This window comes from Sus scrofa, chromosome 9 (genome assembly GCF_000003025.6).
Source record: "Sus scrofa isolate TJ Tabasco breed Duroc chromosome 9, Sscrofa11.1, whole genome shotgun sequence".
NCBI classification, from domain to species: Eukaryota; Metazoa; Chordata; class Mammalia; order Artiodactyla; family Suidae; genus Sus; species Sus scrofa.
The window spans coordinates 32092604-32117163 of NC_010451.4; the positions used below are offsets into that span (position 1 = coordinate 32092604).

At 36.2% G+C, this 24560-nt stretch overlaps 1 protein-coding gene across 2 annotated transcripts in view; it reads right to left on the reverse strand.

Annotated features, from left to right (window-relative positions):
- The window catches only part of PGR (progesterone receptor), a 94093-nt gene that overhangs the window by 56920 nt on the left and 12613 nt on the right, over positions 1 to 24560 (reverse strand). For both annotated transcript variants that reach the window (XR_002346934.1, NM_001166488.1), the window contains 1 exon segment: positions 79 to 195. Coding sequence is in view for 1 of the 2 variants with exons in the window: in NM_001166488.1 (NP_001159960.1) it covers positions 79 to 195 (117 nt within the window). In the remaining variant the exon portion in view is untranslated.

The following is a 24560-nucleotide window of genomic DNA, read 5'->3' on the forward strand; positions in this document are numbered from 1 at the left end:
ACTAGGATTTTTCTGACCCATAGTTTAATACTGTAAATATCAGACAGTATATTATTGTTGAAAACAGATCAGCATTACCTCCAAGGACCATGCCAGCCTGACAGCACTTTCTAAGGCGACAAGCTGGGCAGTTTTTTCTGCGGATTTTATCAACAATGCAGTCGTTTCTTCCAGCACATAAGTAGTTGTGCTGCCCTAAAAAAACAACAAAAAAAGAAACAACTATTTATAATATGTAAAGACTGTCAGAAATTTTATGCAAGGACAATTGAAAAAGAGGATAAATGTACAGTAGCAAGTACATGACTCTCTCAGGCAGCCTCTTGCTTGGCACAACTGAATGCTAGTAATGCTTCAAACTTGCTTAGTACTTTACGCTGCCTCCAGGAGCCTAAATGAGGTGAACACAACTTAGAAACCAATTCCAGGATTCCTTTAAAAATCTTTTGTAAATGATTTCTGTGCATCTTATTAACAACATCAGCCTCCGAATGCCCTTAGATCTTCCTGTCATTTTAAGATTAGCTACATGTTGCTGATAAGCATTAGTGTGTCAATTAGACAGTCAAGCTCCAGTAAAACTTTTTCTTTTTGATGTATAAACCTTCAACCAACCAGATATAGACAATTAAAGAAGTCTCTGTAACAGACTTTTCATAAAACTATGTGCCTAATTCTTTTGGAAAATCCTGGCACTAGCTTACTCTTAAAGGATCTCAGAATTTGAATGGTATGTAAAAAAAGTCACTGATTGTCCTGACTTTATGGCCTGGCTTATTTTGGCTACCAATTAGAAAACAGGATAAATAGAAATAATGATAAAGGGGGAACAGTTTAAAACAATGAAAAGAATTACAGAAGAAGTCAGGGTAAAACATGTGACCCTGAGGTCATTTTGTGTAGAGGAAACCACTTACACCCCTCAAAGGTCTGGAATAAGAATTTAATATGTAACAATGATGATTATTTAAGACAAAAGTGTTATATTTAATAAGGCATGGTGCAATTGGATTTATTTACATTGAAAAAAAATGAAAAAAATTTCAACTTAAACATCCAAACAACTAAAATATCTACTACTTTGGCACTCTTTATTTTCCAAGGCATTCCTATAAAACAGAGTTTTAACACCACCAGTTTATTTGTACCTAAGCATAAAAAATAATTTTAAAAGTCATGGAATTTTCCTATAGTATTTTATATTAGTCAGCATTAAAACAGTTCCACCATCTTGGCCAAAGACTGTAGTAAAGAAACACAGAGGCATCTTAACTGATCAAGGAAAAAGCTACACCCCCCATGGCAAATGGCAAAATGGCCACGTTTATGGGACAGTTAATAATAACAAAATGGTTCCTGATCTGGGCATTTCTGGAAAAGCACAGACAGTCTTTTCTTAAAAATGTGTTCCTCCACAAACTTATATTCATGTACTCATACATACTAGTGTTCATCCTCCTGTTTAGGAGTCCTGGGCCTTGAGCTTTCCTCCTAATAAAGGGCAGTAAGAAGCTTCACATCTGTGCCCACTAGATTAGCAGAATGTATGCATGCTACTCTTTGATCTGACTTGGGTTTAATTTTTTTCTCACAAGTTATATAGGAGTGACTGTGGGAGTGAAAGTGTGTGTAAGTTTACCTATCTATCTATCCATCTATGTATCTATCTATCCACCTATCATCATTTCTATCGACCCTATACTGATTTCTCACAAGAAGAGTGAACAGAAAATAGAATGCAAGATTTTCCATCCTATCTAGAGAACAAACCTAAACAAGCAGTGCTCAGAGATATAATTGCTATTTGAAGAGAGGCTGTTCTACTCTCTACTCCTCCAGGAAAAAAAGCCTGAAACATCAGCAGCTGGAATGCTGCTGACTTGTCTCATTTCTCTTTCTTAAATGATTTATAAGAGCACCTCTTTCTTCAATGTCTCAGAGGAGGCCCCAGTAGAGGGCTCTCAGTCCAGGCTTCTGAAACCATTCCTTCCTACATGCTTTCAAATCTTCCCCATTCATTTCCCCCTTTCTCTCCTAAAATCTTTAGTCTCTCCCCCTGCAATGATGTCCTCCTTTCTCCTCAAATTTTTCCATTTCAAAAACTCCAGCATCAAGGGAAAAAAACCAAAAGGAACTGTGTTTCACTCTAAATTCTCCTTAATTTCATTCCTTTCTTTGTCATCTAAGCTGTTGAAAAGTCATCTACATTTGCAGTCTTCATTCAATTTCCTTTACTCCTCAGCATACTGTTAACTGGCTTATATGGTCACTGTTCTTATAAAGTGGAGAAATATCGTCAAAGATTTCTTCATTCCTACATACAGTGAGATCTTTCTTGACTTTCTGTATAATTTGCCATGGGTGACGTTTCTCCCCACCTGCCCCGCTGCTTTGTTTTTTTTGAAGCTCATCTCTCAAGACTCTTCATCTTCCAACAGTTCTTTTTAAGTTCCCACTGCCGATCCCTCTTCCTTTGCCTATTCCTTATATATTGTATTCCATTATATATTATACATTACATATACACATTATATATAAATTATATATATATAGTATTCCTTATATATTGTATTCCATTGTACACACTAACGTGAATGGTCTAATAATCTCTGCACGGCTCCCAAACCTCATCCTGAGCTCTGACCTCTCTGCAGATACCTCAAACTCAGTATATGTGAAAAAGAGTTTAGTGATTATCCAGTCAAATTGTTTATTTCATAAATTGTATCATTAGAGAAATTTTTAACAATGTAAGAAAATTCAAAACAAATCATCTATGATCTTATTATCATGCAAATCATTTCATTTTTGTTTCAGTCTATCTACACAAATCTAGAAGGTTTTTAACATCTCTTTGTTAATATTTGTTAAGTGAATATACATATATATCCTTTTATAAAATCCTCATTAATTCAGTAAGTATTACTGAGTATTTACTGAGTATGCCCAATGCTACTTTTTGAATAATCTGTTTCCCCACTTAATTGGAATGCTATCTTAACTGCTGACACTATAGCGCACTGAATAGCAGTAACTGAACAGCAGTTACTGAAGTGAGAATGCTTGTTCAAAGCTCAGATCTGCAGCTATTATCCATAGGATAATAATAACAATAACAGTAACAGACAATTATTAAGTACTTACTATGTGCTAAGCACTGTTACAAGCTATCTGCACGTATTAACTCAATCATCACAGCAACTGTGGGAGGTATTATTAGTCCCATTTTATAGAGTTAACTGAGTCAAAGAGGAGTTAAGTAACATGCTTAAGGTCACATAACTAGACATTTTAGCTTAATTAACCCAAAAGGTTTTTTAGAAAGTTCAGGGTATGAACTTTGGAGCAATACTGTTTAAGTTTGAATTTTATTTTATTTTATTTTTATTTTTTGGTCTTTTTTTTGCTATTTCTTGGGCCGCTGCCATGGCATATGGAGGTTCCCAGGCTAGGGGTCCAATCGGAGCTGTAGCCACCAGCCTACGCCAGAGCCACAGCAACGCGGGATCCGAGCCACGTCTGCAACCTACACCACAGCTCATGGCAACGCCGGATCATTAACCCACTGAGCAAGGGCAGGGACCGAACCCGCAACCTCATGGTTCCTAGTTGGATTCGTCAACCACTGCGCCACGACGGGAACTCCAATGTTTGAATTTTAATCTCACTGCTTGTTAGCTGGGTGACCTCAAGTAAAAGGAAAATAAGATTAGTATTTGTGTCACATCTAAGGACTAAATGAACTCACATAAGAGCTTAGACTAGTCTGGTATATACCAAGTACTTAATGAATGTCTACTACAATTATGACTATTAGCCCATCCTTAAATCCCAAATACAGGTAGATCTGTTCTAGATGTGACCTAATAATTTTATATCTAGTCAAGTCATTCAATTTTAAAGGCAACTGAAAGACATTCTAAGATACACATAAAATCAAGTAGTAAGGCCTTGATATGCTACTCCACCTACAGATATTCTTAAAGATGTAACCTAGTCAACAATAGGTGAGTTACAGTAGAGAATGTGTGAGGAAGTTTAACATGAAAGGATTGATAGCAAGTATGAAATAAATTAAAACATAGATTTAAGTATAAATAAAGAAATTATAGTTGCCAAATTGAATACAACTCCTGAGGGGAAAAAGCTGAGAATTTCAAGATTTTAAAAGGAAAATCTCTGGTAATTAAGGCTATTGGCATGAAGTCACTACTGTAAGAAACTGGCATATCATCATAGATAACTATAAAGAATGGAACGGTTTAAAGAAGTCTGGAGCCCAGTCCACTCAAAGCTGTAGTTATCTTTAACACTAATATTGGGCTGTCAAAACTGCAAACCAGATATAGTATTATACAAACAAAATAAAGGGGGTATAGTTCAGAGATCTTTTGGCCCAAGAAATGTTGCAGCCAGCCAGTTCCAACTAGAACTAAGGTAATTTGGCATGGGGCCCAAACACTACCTCTGTACCACAACACTTGCCCAGGACTCAGAGCCATCAAGAAGGCAAGGAATGCAGAAAGGACTACTCCATTACATGTGTCAGTGTATCAAGTACCTGGCTGTATATAAAGACAAAGTTCACACCCAAATGCGCTAGCTCTGTTGCACCATCATCTGGGATGTCTGTAAAATATTAAACTGTAGTGGCTGCAAATCCAACATAATGTCTGTTGCTACCACTTTTCTTCAGACAATAGTCCCGAATTTATATCCTGGCTTTGAAAAACACATCCATGTCCAGATGTACTTGAGAATTTCTAATAAATCACAGATTGATGGTTCTAATTGTATACTGTTGCTGCCCCATAGTCCAACAAGACATTGTTGCTATACAAGTCTATAAAAAGTCATTCTATTAAACCACTCATTGCATTCTACTTTCTAATATCCTTTCTGTCTATCCACAACTTCACCACTAGAGTTAGGAGACATTCAGAAGTATTTATAAGCTATGGATCACAACAAACAGGATGAGCAAGATAATGATAAACAATAGGAGACTTCACCCAAATAGGAACTAGAGTCTACATCTCCCTCTTAACATATGTATCTTTTGCCCCTGTTGAAACCTGAGGAAGTATTATTACCTGAAGTCTAATAGCACGTCATGTTTTCTTTCTCCTTAGAAAACCTCTTACCTCCTTCATGGTGGGAAAAGCAAAAGATGAATACCAACTACTATGTCTTCTTTTTAATGATGTACTCTCTCCCTTATTTCTTTTCTTTCCTTCTTTCCCTTCCTTCCTTCCTTCCTTTCTCTTCCTCCCTCCCTCCCTGCCTCTCTCCCTCCCTCCTTCCTTCTTTCCTTTCTTTTTTCTCTTTTTATGGCAGCACCTGCAGCACATGGAAGTCTCTGGGCCAGGGATTGAATTGGAGCCTCATCTGTGACCTACACCATTGCTTGTGGCAAAGCCAGATCCTTAACCCACTGAGTGGGGCCAGGGATTGAACCCTCATCCTCACCCACTGAGCCGCAACAAGTACTGCTCCCATTTTCTTTAAACACAAATTATACTAGTATCACTGTATTTCCCCAAACTCTTGAATGTCTCTAAGACTCTCCTCCCTTTTCCAAATTTATATGCTTGACACATTGTTACCACATTTCAAGTCTAGTCTCACCTGACTGATCTGAGAAAAGTGTGGCTATTTCTTTTGCGTGCAATTGCATATTTGATATATTCTTCTTATACATGCTGTACGCCTATTTCCCCTACGTCTGTGAGAATAGAAACCAGGTCTTTAGATCCTTGTGTCTAGTAAGAATTTGAAAAATATTTGTTGAAACATGTATACCTAGTTATATGCATTGTTTCACTGATAGTTATAAATATATTTATATTCAACAATATAAGATCTAAAATAATATTTCACTCAGTGTCATAAAAGATCACTTGACCCAGATTTTTACATACTACCTTTTAATATTTATTTTTAATACAGAATGCCTTTTACTTCAGTAAATTCCTTGCCTTTTTTGGGGCAGTAAACCATGAGTTATATATAGAGCCTTTAACAAGCTTAGTTTTAACACCTACCTTTGCAAAAACAAAGAATTTTTTATTATTCCTGAAAAAAAGGTATGTTTAATAATGTGAAGAGGGGTTATTTAATGGTTATATTAATTTATTATTTATAATTGGTCTCTAACATTTTAATATAACTTCAAGTGTTACTATTATTTAAAAAAATCATGTTGTATGATGATAAAAGCACCATTAAAATGTGATTAGCACTATAAAAGTGATTTTATTTGCCTAGTGATGTATAAAAGTTTTATATACATGACAAAATATCATTTTAATTGAAATGAATCTGTTTATAAGCTAGAAAGAGATTTAACTTTAAAATAAGAACTCTATATTATTTGTGTTGCCTCTCAGAGCACAATGAACATATTTCATTTTGGTTTGAGAGAAGACACAACTTTTATTCCTTTTTATGAGAATAAGGAGGAAATATGTAGCAAGAGAATGGGAGAAAAGAGTGTATATTCAACAGATAAAGGGAAAAAGAATAAAAAGTATGACATAACCCACAAAACTATAGTCTTAGAGTAACACAAGCTGGTGCATGTCGGGGCACTTTTTCCACCACAAACACACAAACGCTGGATAACCTATGATAGAAGTATGTTGTTAAATTACGGTCAAGAATTTATTTAAAAAAAAAGAAAGTCAGTCTCATAAATCAGAAAAAAGAAAGATATGAAAGCCAGAGGGGTAAACACGAGTAAACTTTGCAGTAGTACAAAAAAGTTCAGATGCAGATATAGGAACTAGGAGAGAAAATGTGGGGTTTGAAGCCCAGGAGAATCTGGGATATGTACATGAGGCCTACTGAGGGAGAGGGGCAGCAACTGAAGTCTGCATAAAATGGAGAATCCCAAAAGGCCCTCTTACTCATGAAAATAGTGCTAGAAAACACTATCAAGAATATACCATTAAAAGCAAGAATCTGTCCAAAACTTTGAGTTGGAAGAGGAGGCATCCATACTAAAAACTAAACAAACAAAAATCTTGGTCTTTATGAGAGGTGACACTACCACATGGTGTGTAAACCTGCATCATGAAACATAAACTGGTCTATGACCAGTCAAAGTCCCAGGATCCCGGGAAACACAAATGCAAAATTTAAAAGGCTAACAAAACAAAACTGTACGAGAATGTCTATAAAAACAGTGTGCAAAAGTAGCCCCAAATTGAAAACAACTCAACTGATCATTTATAGCATAACATACAGACAAACTCTATTTAATTCATTCAATGCATCATATAGTAATGAGAATGCATGTCTGCCCATAAAAAATGTGGATAGGCTCCATAAATACGATGTTATACGAAAGAAGTAGACACAGAAGAGCACTCTATGATTCCATTAATATAAAGTTCCATGATAGTTAAAACCATCTATGATGTTGAAAGTTGGGATGGTAGTTCCTTTTAGGGAGTGACTGGAAGGGACACAAGGGGACTTTTGGAAAACTTGTGATTTTTAACTATTTTTGACTTAGGTGATGATAATGTGGTTTTATCTAGTTAGTGATAATTCAGTAAGCTCTACATCTTTAATTTGAACACTTTTATGAGGGTTTTTATGTCAATGAAAAGTTTCGTTCTGGACAACAGGGACCTACTGTATCACACAGGGAAATCTACCCAATATTCTATGATAATCTATATGAGAAAAGTCTCTGAAAAAGAATGGATATGTGTACATGTATAACTGAATGACTCTGTTGTATAGCAGAAATTATCACAACATTATAAAACAACGATACTTCTATAAAACTTTTTTTTTTTTGCTTTTCACAATTCATGGCAATGCTGGACCCTTAACCCACTGAGCGAGGCAAGGGATCGAACCTGCATCTACCAGATTTGCTTCCACTAAGCCATAATGGGAACTCCAATTAAACTATGAAAAATGGAAAAAAAGTTTCCTTCTTTCTTTTTAAAAATGGTTCTAAGATGACAGTCTGGATGATACTGTTATCCAACAGAGGAAGTCTGTGTTACACTAACCAGTGGAAGTCCAGACGCTGAGAAGTTGAGAAGAGAAAAGCATTACCAACATTACAGGATTACAGTTGGGGCTTCCCAGTGAAATATCTTCAAGAAACCCAGTAAATTATCCTGCTGGAGAAATAGTCAACTATAATCATCCATTAAGCACAGAGAACTCCACTGACAGTCATATGCATACCTGCCTTTTGCAACCATGCTTCTCCCTTTACACCCTCTTCCTATGCCTTTGCCCTGAAAAGGTCAAATTCAGTTGCCAATGGGTCTTAGGACTGTGAGCAGAGTGAAGGAGGTGATCCTGTTCTTTCTTTCCCCATCCCCCAGTTTCAGGCTCCAGGCAGCTGAGCTGGGGCAAAGGAGAAACCCTGAATTAAGTGAGAGTTTGTAAGTTTTACTGTACTGCTGGCCTATTCATTTTGATTTTGAAATGAGCTTGTTCTTCTGATTAAAAATTGTAGGATTGCAGAAATAAATCTGACTAGTATCCATGAGGATGCAGGTTTGATTCCTGGCCTCACTCAGTAAGTTGGGGATCTGGCATTGCCATGAGCTGTGGTGCAGGTCTCAGATGCAGCTGGGTTCTGGCATTGCTGTGGTTGTGGTGCAGGTCTCAGATGCAGCTGGGTTCTGGCATTGCTGTGGTTGTGGTGCAGGCCAGTGGCTGCAGCTCTGATTTGACCCCTAGCCTGGGAACTTCCATATGGCCACAGGTGTGGCCCTAAAAAGACAAAGATAACTAAATAAGTGAATAAAATAAAATAAAAATAAATTACAGGATTGGACCAAGATTTCATGTAGAGGATGGAAGAACTAGCCATGGAACAGGTTTTGTTATTAGGGATCATGCTGACATTGGCATTTTGGAAAAAAAAATGAGTATGTATGTGTGTAAGAATAATTGGGGTATTATTTTAATGTTGCTAGAAATATAAGTGTAAACTACTGGTCCCAACTAGAGGCAATTTTGCCTCCTTTCCCCACTTCCACTCTGGGACATTTCAAAATGCCTGGGGACAATTTTGGTTTATGACACTGACAGGTTATGTGCTACTAAGGAGAAGGCAGGGATGTTCCCAAAATCCTCCAATGCACAGGACAGTCCCCACAACAAAGAATTAACTTGCCCAAAATGGCAATAGTGCCAAGCTTGAGAAGTTTGGTGTTAACCATGATTTCCCACTTTTTAAGATCTATTTTCTAGGTCTGTCTGCTGAAAATGCCCAGAAGCAAAGACAACCATAGCAGCAATTAACAGACAGACCCAGACTGACTGTCATGTCTAATATCATTTTCATCTGAAAGCAACCAGGGCTCCTCAGGAGAATGGCTGATGCAGGACTACAGCAAGAAATGTACAAGTTGAGCCCAGGATACTTTGTTGTGACGGAGTTTGATACTACTGACGGTTAATGAAATTTGTCAAAACCACAGTGACCAAAGATCAGATAATTTGAGCATCAAAAACAATTTGGTTTAAGTGATTAGAACATATTGACTACATATAGTTTAAGTGATTCAAGCAAACTGATTCTACATAAAGCCCATGAGTACAAAATGAACTCACTAGAAAATACTATTGGAGGTTTCTAGGGAATAAAGTCATTACTTTGAAAATTGATAATTAAAGATAAATAACTATAGTTTTCAGGGCATAAAATCACTGTATTACCCAAAGCAATCTACAGATTCAGTGCAATCCCTATCAAATTACCAATGACATTTTTCAAAGAACTAGAACAAAACATTTTAAAATTTGTATGGAAACACAAAAGACCTGAATAGCCAAAGCAGTACCGAAAAAGAAAAAACAGAACTGGAGGAATCAGGCTCCTTGATTTCAGCCTATACCACAAAGCTTCAGTAACCAAAATGGAATGGTTCTGCCACAAAAACAGAAATATAGATCAGTGGAACAGGATAGAAGGCCCAGAAATATACAGCAGAAATTGAAACATTATAACTAAACCATACTTTAATAAAAAATTTTAAAAAATGTCCAGAAATAAACCTAAGTATCTATGGTCAACTAATCTATGACAAAGGAAGAAGGAATACATAGTAGAGAAAAATTAGCATCTTCAATAAAAGGATCTGGGAAAACTGGACAGCTGCTTGTAAAAGGAAGAAATTAGACCATTCTATAATACCATATACAAAAATAAACTCAAAATGGATCAGAGACCTAAACATAAGACCAGATACACTAAAACTCCTAGAGGAAAATATAGGCAGAATGCTCTTTAACATAAATCACAGCAACAATTTGTTTGATCCATCTCTTAGAATAATTACAATAAAAACAAAAATAAACAAATGGGACCTAATTAAATTCAAAAGCTTTTTGCACAGCAAAGGAAACCATAAAAAAAGAAGACAACCCACGAAATGGGAGAAAATCTCTGCAAACGAAGAAATTGACAAGGGCTTAATCTGCAAAATATACAAACAACTCATACAACTCAACGTGCAACCAAACTGAAAAATGGGCAGAAGATCTAAATAGACATTTTCCAAAGAAGAAATATAGGTAGCCAATAGGCACATGAAAAGATGCCATATATCACAAATTATTAAAGAAATGCAAATCAAAACTACAATGAAGGACAACTTCACACCAGTCAGAATGGACACACACTGATTAGAATGCCCATCTTTAAGAAGTCTACAAATAGCAAATGCTGGAGAGGGTGTGAAGAAAAGGGAACCCTCCTGCACTGTTGGTGGGAGTGTAAATTGGTACAATCTCTATGGAAAACAGTATGGAGGTTCCTCAGAAACCTAAACATAGAACTACCATATATACAGCAATTCCACTCCTGGGCATCTATCTGGACAAAACTTTCATTCAAAAATGCACCTCTATGTTCACTGCAGCACTATTCACAATAGCCAAGACATGGAAACAACCTAAATGTCCATTGACAGATGAATAGATTAAGAAGATATGGTATATATACATAATGGAATACTACTCAGCCATAAAAAAGAACAAAGTAATGCCATTTGCAGCAACATGGATGCAACTAGAGACTCTAAGACTGAGCGAAGTAAATCAGAAAGATAAAGACAAATACCATATGATTTCACTTATATCTGGAATCTAATATAGGGCACAAATGAACCTTTCCACAGAAATGAAAATCATGGACACAGAGAAGAGACTTGTGGTTACCAAGAGGGAGCAGAGGGAGTGGGAGGGACTGGGAATTTGGGGTTAACTGATGCAAACTATAGCCTTTGGAATGGATAAGCAATGGGATCCTGCTGTATAGCACTAGGAACTATGTCTGATCACTTGTGATGGAGCATAATAATGTGAGAGAAAAGAATGTATACATGTTTGTGTTACTGGGTCACCTTGCTGTGCAGTAGAAACTGACAGAACACTGTAAATCAGCTATAATGGAAAAAAATAATAAAAATCATTACAAAATAGAAACAGACTCACAGACATAGAGAACAGACTTGTGGTTGCCAAGGGGGAGGGGTGATGGGTGAGGGAGTGGGATGGATGGGGAATTTGAGGTTGGTAGACACAAACCACTACATTTAGAATGGATAAGCAATGAGGTCCTACTGTACAGCACAGGGAACTATATCCAATCTCTCAGGATAGACTATGATGGAAGATAGTATGAGAAAAAGAATGTACACACACACACACACATTTTCATATATATATATATATATATATATATATATATATATATATATCTGGGTCACTTTATTGTACAGCAGAAACTGGCACAACATTGCAAATCAAATATACTTTTTTATCATATAAAACATTTTATTTTTATTTTGTTATTAAAGTAGAGTTGATCTACAATGTTTCTTCAATTTCTGTTGTACGGCAAAGTGACCCAATCACACACAGATAGGTCCCTGTGCTATGCAGTAGGGCCCCACTTCCCATCCATTCCAAATAGAACAGACTACATCCAAAAATTAAAAAAAAAATCATTTTTGATTTGCTCAAACTTTAAAAAAAAGAAATAATTAAGCAACTAATAGGCCTTCCAGAATAGATTTTAAGATTACTAAAACTGCCTTTTGAAAGAGAGAAAGAACTATAAAAAAGATTTTATAGCTGATAAAATTAGAAGGAATAATAGAAGAATATCACCCTTTTGCAATCTCTAATGAAATGACCACCACCTGTGAAGTATGAAAAGACAATTAAAAAACTCCTCCACTTTCCAATTACAGGTCTGTGTAATGCCACATTTTCTTCATATGCTTTGACCAAAACAACATATTGCAACAGATTAAACGTAGACAAAGGTATGAGACACAGCTGTATTCTGTTAGGGCAAACATTAAAATGACTTTTAAAAATGTACAACAATGTCACTGTTGTCATTAAATTTTTTTTGGTTTGGAAAATTAACATCTCATGGGTTTGCTATTTTTTAATTGAGTTAATAAAAATGTTTTTAAGTCATCATTTTTAATTCTAATATGACAAATATTGATAGGTATAATCCATCTAAACAAAAACTCTTTGGGCTCTTCATAATTTTTAAGTATGTAAAGAGATCATGAGACCAGAGTTTTTTAGAATCACTGGCCTGGGCACAGTTCTTTTCAAAATATTTAACTGGAAACTAATCATGTGGAAAAAAATCAGACAAATTCAGACTGTGGGAGTGTCTACATCAGCTGCCTTGGACTCCTTAAAAATGTCAATGTCCTGAAAAACAGACAAAAAAAAAAGGTGGGCAATCTCTTTAAAGACTATAGAGACTTGTTAACCAAATGGAATACATAGTTCTTGATCAGATTATGCATGAACAAATGATATATATGGGACATTTGGGGAACAATTGGGGAAGATTAAATACTGACTATATAGTAGGTAAAATTTATTACATCATTGTTAACTCTGTGATGTGATAATATTATTGTGATTATCTTGGTGTTGTCCTTAGGAATACATTTGAAAACTTGAGAGGTGAAATACTTTGTCTGCAACTTATTTTCAAATAGTTAAGGAGTTCCCACTGTGGCTTAGGGGGTTAAGAACCTGACAGTGTTTATGAGGCTGTGCGTTCAACCCCTGGCCTCACTTACTGGGTTAAAGATCTGGCATTGCCACAAGCTGTGGCATAGGTCACAGATGTGGCTGGGATCGGGTATTGCTGTGGCTTGGGTAGGCTGGCAGCTAGCCCAAGAACTTCCAGATAGGGTAGGTGTGGCCTTAAAACAACAACTAAAATAACACCCCCCCCCGCCAAATATTTAAGTACAACTATTCATTTACCAGTATTTTTCAAATTTCCTAGAAGCCAAAGTATTCTAAAGATACATGTAGAATGAAATAAAGGTTTGAAGCAGTTTTTCATATTAGCTCAACTGGGGCTGGTTATATAAAACCAGAGTAAGGGGAGAGGACAAGAATGAATCTCTGGCAGAGTGTGATAAAGAGCCAGACAAGAATGAACTAGTACGTTTTAAAGTATCTTAAGGTAAGACTCAGGGTTTTGATTAAAGTGACGAAAAAAGTTGTGGGAGAAGAAAGGTGACAAAATTTTATTGTCCTACACTATGGGTCAGTATGCCAGGAACTTATCTGGTTTATTTCATTTTATTTTATTTATTTTTTATCTTTTTAGGGTCGCACCTGCAGCATATGGAGGTTCCCAGGCTAGGGGTCCAATCGGAGCTGTGGCTTACGTGACATTGGCAGGTAGCAAGGGCCAGAGAATGGCACCTCCCATCACTTATACAAGAATGTTGCTAAGCTTCTTTATGAACCAGAAGGCACCCCAGGGAGCAAATTTCACTCAAGTATCAGATGAACATGTACTTCAGTAGAAGTTGGGCATAAACCCTTACACACATGTGAGAATGTACACTGCCTTCATCCAAGAATAGCAACACAACTCGACGTCAATTCCAGCATTTAGTGCTTCAAATAGGAGCTCTCACATCAGGCCAATTTTTATTTCCTGGTAGTTTACCAGTTATTTTTTCTTGTTTAAAGTCATGTAGGGTGTATGCTTTATATGTAAAATGAAAAATTTGTTCAATATACAAAGGTATAGATTTTTTACTTTATATTTGTTTGGGGCACCACGAGCTCTTTTGGTGTACAGAGTAAAATGATTATTTAATTATTAAACTTACTTCTGTTATCCAAGTTCTACTACCTATAAATCCTTGAATAAATCATTTAGCCTCTTGGTTCATCTGCATTTCAACCAGTACTTCAGGTGATTTTGAGGCAGCATGGTTTGAAGACTAAAATGGGAGGAACACTGGCTTATCAAACAAAGCCCAAAGCAAACTAGGAGCTAACTTTTGGACTCAATAGTGTGAGATGTTCAGTAGTCATCTATGAAAACATCAGGGTGGCAGCTGGATATATGAGTCTAGAGTTCATCAGAAAAAAACTGGGCTAGAGATAAAAAATTAGGCATGATCAGGATATGCATGATTTATCTAAAGACATGAGCCTAGATTAGATCTCCAAGGAAGTCAGTATATAAACAGAAAGGAAGGGGTCCAAATACTGGGCACTGGGCCTTCCAATGTTAGAAGTGAAAGGAGAAGAGACTGAACAGGAGCAAGTGAGGAAAATCAAGAGTGTCTGTCCTGAAAGCCAAGTGAAGAAAGCATTTGCAGGAAGGTAGACTGATCAACTCTCAAATGCCATAGACAGATAAGTAGGATGGGACTAAGAACTGCCTGCATGATTTTGCAATGTGGTAATTTTTTTTTTAAGGCTGCTATAGCCTATAGAATTTCTCAGGGCTCAAATCAGAGCTATGGCTGCTGGCTGATGCCACAGCCACAGTAATGCCAGATCAGAGCCACATCTGCGATCTACACCCCCACTTGGGGCAACGTGGGATCTTTAACTGAGCCAGGCCAGGGATCTGCATCCTCATAAGACACTATATAGGGTTCTTAAACCTCTGAGCCACAATGGGAACTCTGCAATGTGGCAATCTTGACAAGAGAAGTTTTGGTGAAGTGAGATAAAAGACTTATTGGATTAGGCTTAAGAGAGAAGGGGAGAAAAAAATTTATTGGAGGAGTTTGGCAGCAAAAGGAGTAGAGAAATGGTTGGATGAGAAAATCAACAGAAGTATTTGAGATAAGAGAAATAACAATGTTTACATACAGATGTGAATGATCAGAGGGGCAAAAAATAACTATTTAGGGAGCCTGCCTTTGAGTCTATAGAAGACAGGACCTAGCACAAAAGGGCAGAAGGCTGGCCTTGAAGAGGAGTGCAGATTCCTAGTAACAAGAGGAAAAGTCGACTGTGGGTTAGATGCCACACGAGTACATGCGTGGTAGCAGTTTACATGTGTGGTAGCAGTTTCTGGAAATTTTCTCAGTAAGTTAGGAAGGACAGACATCAGCTGAAAGGAAAGATAGGAGTGTGGTGTAAAGCTGAGAAGAGGGAGAAGGTAGAAGAGAGTCATCCAGAAACTATGGACAATGAAAGGACTGTTTGCAGGACAGATTATTTAGTCATAATATTCATTTTTCAATCCCACCTACCGAGGATGCAAAGTTTCTTTCCCTGGGAAATCCAGCTAGCAAGTTTCTATCCTCCCTGACATAAATTAGTTTTCATTACAAACCATTAGAACAAAGAGACACTAGATAATGGATAAGAAGTGATGTAATGGTTAAGTGAAAAGGTTCTCTGGTTCCAAACTCAGCTTTGCCATTTAGTCATTATTTGCCTGTGCAAGTGGTTTAACCACTTTATGCTTCAGGTAATGCATATAGCCAAATTCCTGGTATGTAGTATGTGTTACATAACGCTACTATTAATATTAACTATAATAATCATTGACACTCTGGAAGATTTTTTTAAAAGGAGTTATAAAATCCTATTTCCAAGTGTATGTAGTTATGAAACTTTCAATCTGTAATGTACTCACAATGTCTTGACAACAAAATCTAATAACAGAATCATCTATAGATATCTGTCTTTCAAAATGCTCTTTACATCACAAAGATGTATCACAAAAGGGAGTCACTTCCATTTTCCCATCAAAAAGCACTTTCTTTAATTTGAAAGGGCAGCTGACATGTTCCTTCTGCTAAGTATGTTCTAAGTAGCGTAATACTAAGACACCTGCCATCATAGGAAAGGTTGGCAATTTGGAACACATATACTTTTATAAGGAAAATATGTAGCTTCTCTTTCAATTTGACAACTCTTTTACAGTACTATTCCGTGAGAAAACCATTGTGTGGTAAAAGATTTTCATTGTCACGCCTCACTAGGTGGCAAAGTATCATGATTCTAGTATATCTTAAGGACCTTGTGTTAAAAATTAGCCACAGTAATGACATCTTGCAGAGCTTTGATCACTTAAAATTTCCTTTTATTTGCTGCAATATATAATTTGCCTATGAGGGAAGCAGCAAATGAATTTCATATATAATGTTACCTGAAATCCTTGAAATTTTTTTTAATGTCACAGTAGAAATCCTACCCATGGTTTATGTAGTCTTTCCATTAAATATTCTTTTAGTAAAGAGGGCAATTACCACTGAGACTACATTTTTGTTTTAGCTACTCATCAAAAACACCTTTCCCGTATATTTCATCTTTGAAACAGAACCTAACCAGTAAAACGCCATAATAAAACATCTGTTGATAACGAGATAATGTTAACTCAGATAAACTCTTAACTCTTAAAACAGTTCCTGTCCTCCAGCTCCTAGTCTCAAAAATCAAGAGGAGAGTGAGGCTGGGCAGAGAAAAGGCAGGTTCGTCTTCCTAGGTGGGCTAACAAATGGATACTAACTAATCAGGAGATTTCATGGACTCTCCCTCCATGAGATCTAGAATCTTTTCCTTTGGAGTAAAACAGCTGGTTTTAAGCATGATGTAAAAAAAAAAAAAAAAAAAAAAATTGAGACTAGATGGATTTGGCAGTGGACTGCTTGAGACCCAGGCCACACAAGCTTGCTCCAATCATTTCATTAGGCTGGAGTAATACAACCGCACATTTTACTGAATTGAATTTTTTGGTGATTACCTTTTGGCAATAACTCACTGTAATATAAATGAAGACATATAAAACTCTGTGTGCTTTCACTTGTCTATTAAACCTCCCACACTATAATTTTTTCTAATATTTATTTCTTTAAATCTTGAGCAATGTTTTCTACGTATCTTTCAAAAGTATTTGCTGAATGCACTAAGCTGCCCACCTGTTTTTTTCACATGTATTTTTTGTTTTAGATGTATTATTTCAGTCATTTATATCATGGTAGGAAGAACAGCAAGATCCTATATACGTGGGTTTTTACTAGGAAATCCTCAAAGAAGGCTTCCACACGTGATTCATTAGCTTAAGCGCTGTGTATGTTTGACTAAAATGAATATCACATGACCTGAAACACTGCTGAAAAATTGTACAGGTTTGTCTTTGGGTTCTAAGTACTAAATTTCAAATGTCTGGTTTATAATAATGGCTTCATACAGTTATGAGCCAAAATACCTAGCAAAACATAGTCTTAGAGAAAGGTGCTTCTTTTATGATAATGTATATAAATCCATATTTCAAATTATTGCCTTGATAAATTCTTTTTTTTTTTTTGATTTCTTGGCAGATCTGACTCTACTTTTTCGAGCTTTGCATCTGAGAAACTGGAGGTAGGAGGAATTCTGGCTTTGTCATTTTTCTTGTTCACTGTGCTTAATTAATTATTGCTATCTTACATCTGTGGTTTCTTCGCAGATCCAGATAAGCTGCAGTACTCTGCCATAGCCTAAGAATGGATTAAGGGAGGAGTCTGCACCCATCAATGCCTCTGCACCCTGGAACTTGGGCACTTCCATTAGGAGGCCCCACATTCCATAAGCCTCTGATGTGTGCTATGAGAGTGTGCGCTAAGGTAGATAACACTGACATCCATAATTCATTTATTTTTGAACAATAATAAATATATGTTCTGGCATTTTCTTCACACATCTCAACACTCAGCCCTTGGGATGACTGCATCTTATTAGAAAACCGGCACCCTAGTATACATGGTGAGAAATGGCTCACTGCACCCCTAATAAATGCTCTTGGCTCATTCTGCTTCAGTCCTTTCCTTCTAGGCTCCTTTGTGACACATGCTGGACATCACCACTTTCCTTCATTTTGCCAAAGTAACAGGAGGACAGAGCAATTATGTAAAGTGAAAGTTCACTTAAGGTCTCAGGGGAGCTGGAGGCAGTAAATAATTCCAAATTTGCTGTCAGACATTAACATTCCTGGGGATTTAACAAACTGCCCCTGTAATAGGCAGTTTCTCACAGGCACTTATTTCTCTTCGTACTCTAACCTCTTACTCTGTTGTTAGGCCTTTTCTCTACTTCCTTACCCCTTGCCCCAGCTGCCAGCTGACAACCCTCTAATATTATAATTGTACAAAGAGAGGTTCAGTTCTTCACAGGTTCATTTCTCCCAACTCCATGTTTGCGCTGGACTGACCTTTGCATAAAGAAAACACTCCCTAAAGTGCTCTGCTTAACAAAAGATCAACCATTGTGGTCTCTACTGTCAATAACATAAAAGCCACCACAAACTCTGAAATATAAAGATTTGAAAAACTGACATTGACTATTTTTATCCAATGCTTATGCAGCCTTTTGCCCCCTAGTCATTAAACACCAGAGTTAGCTGCCTACTATCCAGTGCTTCCACAATTCATAATTTCATACCTCACATAATTATTACTAGACTGTATTTAATAATGTGTCTATATTTCTTTCTCCCTAGGTCACAAACTTGGCTTATTCATTTCTGAGTTTCAATATCTACCACAAATTCTGGCACAAAAGAGTCACAGAATACGTGCTTAAAAAAAATAAATCAATAAATGAACAAATAAGTGAACTTCCAGGCCAGAATGTCTCAATTCTCAGAAGTTATGCCATGCACAAAAGATTATATTAATATCCTGGTGAGTATATTATGTAGCATATAAAGCATACAATTTGAAATTAAACTACATCACCTAATCTATGTATCAGCTCCGCAGGTGTTCTCTATGACTCAAAGGCATCTAACATTTGTTCAAATCTATTTTGCATGATGCTCTGAGGATAATTAATCCTCTTTAATTTTACTTTCAACATCACTCCTTTATGTAATAAAATAATCATGTATTTCCTCTTTCTTTAGGTAAAAGTTCCTCTATTTACATTCCCCCCCCCCAAATTCTTTGTGTTTTGGTTACCCTACTGAACTTGGTTCCCATCTACTCACTGAACCAATCCACTCCTCTGGGCTACCACCCTGGATCAGGCCCTAAATACATCATCTCCAGACTGTTCTCACAGGCTTATAATTTCCCTGCCTCATTTATTCCCATATGCTATTGATATACTAATTTTCCTAAGCTACACATTGGAACACGTCACTATGGTATTCAAAAATCTTTAGAGGCATTTCATTCTTTACTTAGTTACCTGACAAACACCACATTTTTGTCCTTCCAGATTTTTTCAACCTTCTGTTTAATAATTCTCTTCATTCCATTATGGCAGTGCTACCTAATTCTGGGGGAGTTTCACTGCCCTCTCAACATTTCCCTTTGAAAATCTCATGTGAGCAATCACCCCAGGAAAAACACATCAAAATGTTATATATAATTACAAAAGATTCTTGGATCGTTGACTATGTTCTATGCTTTAGCCAAATTGTGCTTCTGCTCATTCCATACTTTTTGTTTATAACAACCATTTACAACTCTTGCCCTCAAAATCATGTACTCTCAATGGTCCATCTAAAGAGTTATTTTCCCAATAAACACACTTTTTGGTCTCCCTAACTAAATATCATCTTTCTTTCCCCTCAAAATCCAAACCACATTCAATATATGCTACCTATGTTATACTTACAAGGTTGTATTACAGCTTATTTATCTGTTGTAGCATTCTGCAGAACCCAACATGGTAGTAAAAGTATAGGAAGAATAAGTATGAATAATTGTTTACTAAATATTGCAATTTTCAGGGCTGCTACATTGCAAAACTCCAGGAGGCACTATGTTCAACACATCTATAAATTTATTTCTTAGTACATGCCAAATCCCTTTGCTAAAACCTTTTTAGGATATGTTTCAGAATTCAGAATTGTTTAGATTTTAGATATCTGACATAGAGCAAAATTTCATATTAAAACACATTAATACTTATACAGAAAATGCATGTATATTTACGCAGCCTATAAAATATGAGTTCGGGTCAGGTTCTACTGCCAAATGAATTCAGATCAGGTCAGGTATTACTGAGAAGTGACAAAAACAAAACTGTTGTTTGCAGGTCTTTTTGTGTACTGAGATTGTGATGATGAATTGCGGACCTCTGTCAGTTCTTGGCTCCATATACTCAACCCGGATTCCTTAATTCATGATGCAGGGTACCTCAAGCTTTTCTCCTGAGTATTTTTGCCTAAAGTGTCACTCTTTGTTGGTCCTTTTCAACTTTCTTGGGTGCCTGAAGGTCAAAAGTCGTGCACCACTGCCACTAGATAGCACTAGGGGAGCAGAGTCTATCTTGGACTAGGTAGAGCTAGTGTGGATGGAAGTCAGGCACTAGGCGGATGTGGCCTCTTCAGGATATCCTTGCTTAAAGAACAAAGCATATCATCATGTCATATTCCAACAGTAAGTAGTTTGGTTTATTTTGTTAGATAGTTTTCTACACATATTAATATCTAATGGATGAAATTATTTTCACCCAAAAGGATACTGTTACTTGCTTTTTCACAAAATCATATGTTTAAGGTATCTTTTCACATCTGCAATATAGACAGGTAGCTCTCTTTTTTAAATGTCACAAAGTATTTCACTGCAAAGGAGTATCATTATTTCTACTCTATTTTTAAAGGTTGTAAATAAATTCTACTATTTCCAATAAACCACCTTTTCTAACTATTACAGAACAAAGTAAACAAGCTCTTCCAGCATTATCTACTATTTTTGATAAGTTACTCAACTTAAGTCTCTGTTATACACCTCAAAAGTGGGGAAATGAAGAGAGATCATGAATATATAGCATTTAGCATGGTTTCTGTCACACAGGCTGTCAGTAATGTCACTATTGATACCTTCTTCCTTTTTTTTTTTTTTTTTTTCTTGCTATTTTAGGGCCAAACCAGTGGCATATGGAAATTCCCAGGCTAGCGATCAAATCAGAGATACAGCTCATGACAACACTGGGTCCCTGACCCACTGAGCAAACCAGGGATCCAACCCACATCTTCATGGATACTGGTTGGATTTGTTTTTGCTGCACCACAACAGGAACTCAGGTACCTTCTTCCTTGATGCATGTCATCACTCCAAGTCTGCATCACATAATTTAATTAAGCACTAAACTAGGCTGCCTGCAAGCTCCTTGAAATCAAAGACTGTACCTTCTACTGTAAAGGCCGTAAGGATCCAGTAGAAAGAGCAAGAGCCCCAGGAATTGAGTTCTGTTCTTCTTCTCACTAAATGGATGAACCTTATCTGTACAATGAGGAAAATAAAATCTGCCTGAGAGGATTGTTGTGTGGGTTAAATAAGTTAGTACGTGTAAAAAAAAATTAGGAGAGTGCCTACACTTAGCACACACTTAATAAATGATAACCATTAATTTCACACTTTAATTTCCGTATCTTCTACAAATGCTACAGCATGATGTTGAGCTCATGCTTCATACTCACTACTTGTTTATTCAATCTCAGAAATAGATCACCTTTTCATAGAAGAGAAAATAGCATTGAAAGCATTTTTCCTGAAGAAACAATGGTTATTACTGAATACTTTTGCTTCAAGAGGAAGATTATATGATGTCTTTAAGTGTTGTATAAAGTACATAACCCAGAGGCTGCAGCAGCAGTTGAGAATAAAACCAGAAACCTCATTAAAAAATTAGCATGAAATGTACTTCTTTCCTTTGTAGAAGTCAAAGTCAAAAGGAAAACACAATAGGCTGATAAATTATGTGAAGTATGCATTATGTAGTTTATTACATGAGGGTCATCAAGCAAAAAGGGCAGATATTGTGTTCATCTACCCTTCTAAAAATTAGGCAGATATGGGAGATGACAGAGGATGTGAATTCTAATGTTCTAAATGAGAATAAAGTTAAAAATCCAGGGAAGTAAATAATTCATGTGCCTGTTTTGGAGTCTCTGTCTCAGGTATAAACTATTTCAATCAGTCTTTTAAAGACTATACTGATGACAGAGTTCCTGCAGTTACTTTGTTTTGCCAACAAAAGATAGAGTTCTGTACCTCAGATGTGATCTTCAGGTAATGATGTTAATATTCTCTTAGAACACTGAACAGTTAGATTTGAAATCTTTATGAAATGTTCATCCTATCTTTGCACAGATGTCAAAAAGTTTTCAGCAAATAAAGTCAGAAATTGTGTGGGATTGGCTCAAGTACCTGAATAAACACTTGACTGTAGCCTAAGGGTTTCCTGTCATAATGCAGTGGTATTTAGTGAAAATGTTGGCAGAGAATTCCTTGTTCAAATAAAATCTTAAGTGGAAGAGTCAACTGAATAAACAGAGAAAAGCAGAGCTGTTCTGGGCTAAAAAACGAGTGAGTTAAGGAACACAACTTAAAAAACAGTTCCCCATAATATATCACGTTTTTTGTCTGAAAAAATTATAATTAATATTTGTTCAAATATAAAACTAGATGGAGAGACAGCATAGAAGCATACAAAACACAGAAGTCAGAGTAAGACACCCTAGGTTTGAGACTTCGCCCCTACACATGTGTTGACCTCTCTGTATCCTCATTGGCAAAACACAAAATAATGAGAGTACCACCCTTTCACGGGACACTTTGAGGGATTAAATGACTTAATACAATAAAGCTCTTAGAACAGTGCTGGGGCCATAGTCAAAGGCAGTAAAGTGTTTGTTAAATGAATAAGCCTCTTACATTATATCTGGACATGTTAGCAGAAAATCTGCAATCCTTCTAGATTTCTCTGATTGAATCCTATGGTGTATTACCCATGGCTTTGGCATAACTCATACCAAGTATTCTCATGTTCACTAATTGATCAGTAGAATTTTTGTTTTGTTTTTGTTTTCTTCTCAGTTTTGTGCATGTGAAAGACAGGGATTGCATACACATTCATCTTTGTAGTCCCAGCACAAGTAACTTTAAAATGCACTGAGTATCAATACATGTATCTGGAGTGAACACATTAATGAATTAAACCATTATAGGTGCTCAAGAAACCTAATCATCTAGTTCATTTAAAGTAATTATAGAGGATCAAATACTAATTATATTCTAGAGAGAGGAGGAAGGCATGTACCCAAGGAGGCAAATATAAAAGTTGCTTACTCAAGTAATGGCAATGCCTAAGTAAGAGGATTTTTATCTTATGAAGTATTATGTAATACTTGAAAAGTTAGGAATACATATAAACACACAGGGCTTCAAGTTATTGTTTCATGAAAAATTTAAGATTAAGAATGATATACAAATTATGATATGTGATACAATTTAAGTATTAACATATCTAAAAAACATGTTACACACACATACACAAAAGGGTAAAAAATTGAGATAGAAGTATAAAAGAATGGTTGGGAAGGGAACAGATTAGAGGTATTGATCAAGAGGAGTTAAGTCTCATTGGCAATATTTTAATTTTTTTAAGGAGACTGTTGCATATTTGAGTAGTTAAAGTACAACAACTCAAAAGCTGTAGCAAGAGCACTATCTGTTAGCACTAGCATGTATGTCTTCATACCAATACTTCCCCCTTATGTTCTTGGAGCAGAATTAAGGTACAGGATCTGAAGAAGAAATAATAATTTGGGAATCCTACATAGCCAAATATTGAGCAGATGATACCAAATGCCATCTTTCTCACCGTTTCTTTTTCAGTAAAGTGGAGGCTTATTGTAAAGGGTCATAATGCAACACTGTGCCTAAAACCTGCTTACTACTCATGCTAAATATTAAACTGAGAGACTTGCAGCTTGAGAATGAATTTTACTATTTATTATTTACTAATAACAGTATTTATTATTTATAGAGTTTAGAAGTGAAATCCACTGAATGTTTATTTTTAGGGTAACAGGAGAACTGCCATAGGGTTAATTAAATAAAATAAGATTTTGGCAAACTGTCTTCTCAAAAACCCCAATATAAATCAAAGAAATTATGGTGGAGGGGATTGCCAGATAATTTTGTGAGCTACAAAAGATGGAGAAAGCACAATAGAACTCAAAAGACAGGAAGAAGTATTTCATGAATTTGTCAAAGAAAATTTAAATGTACAAACAGAGCAGGCTTCAAAGCAAGGAAAATTATTAGAATAAGAGAAGTATCACATAATGATAGGCCAATTTTCCAAGAAGATATAACAATCCTTAATATGCATGCATATAACAACAGAGCATCAAAATTTTGTGAAGTAAAAGTAATAAAACTGCAAGGAGAAATCCACTATTCTAGTCAGACACTTCAATACCTCTCTATCAGAAATGGACAGATCGAGCAGGGAGAAAATCAGTAAGGACATAGTTGAAC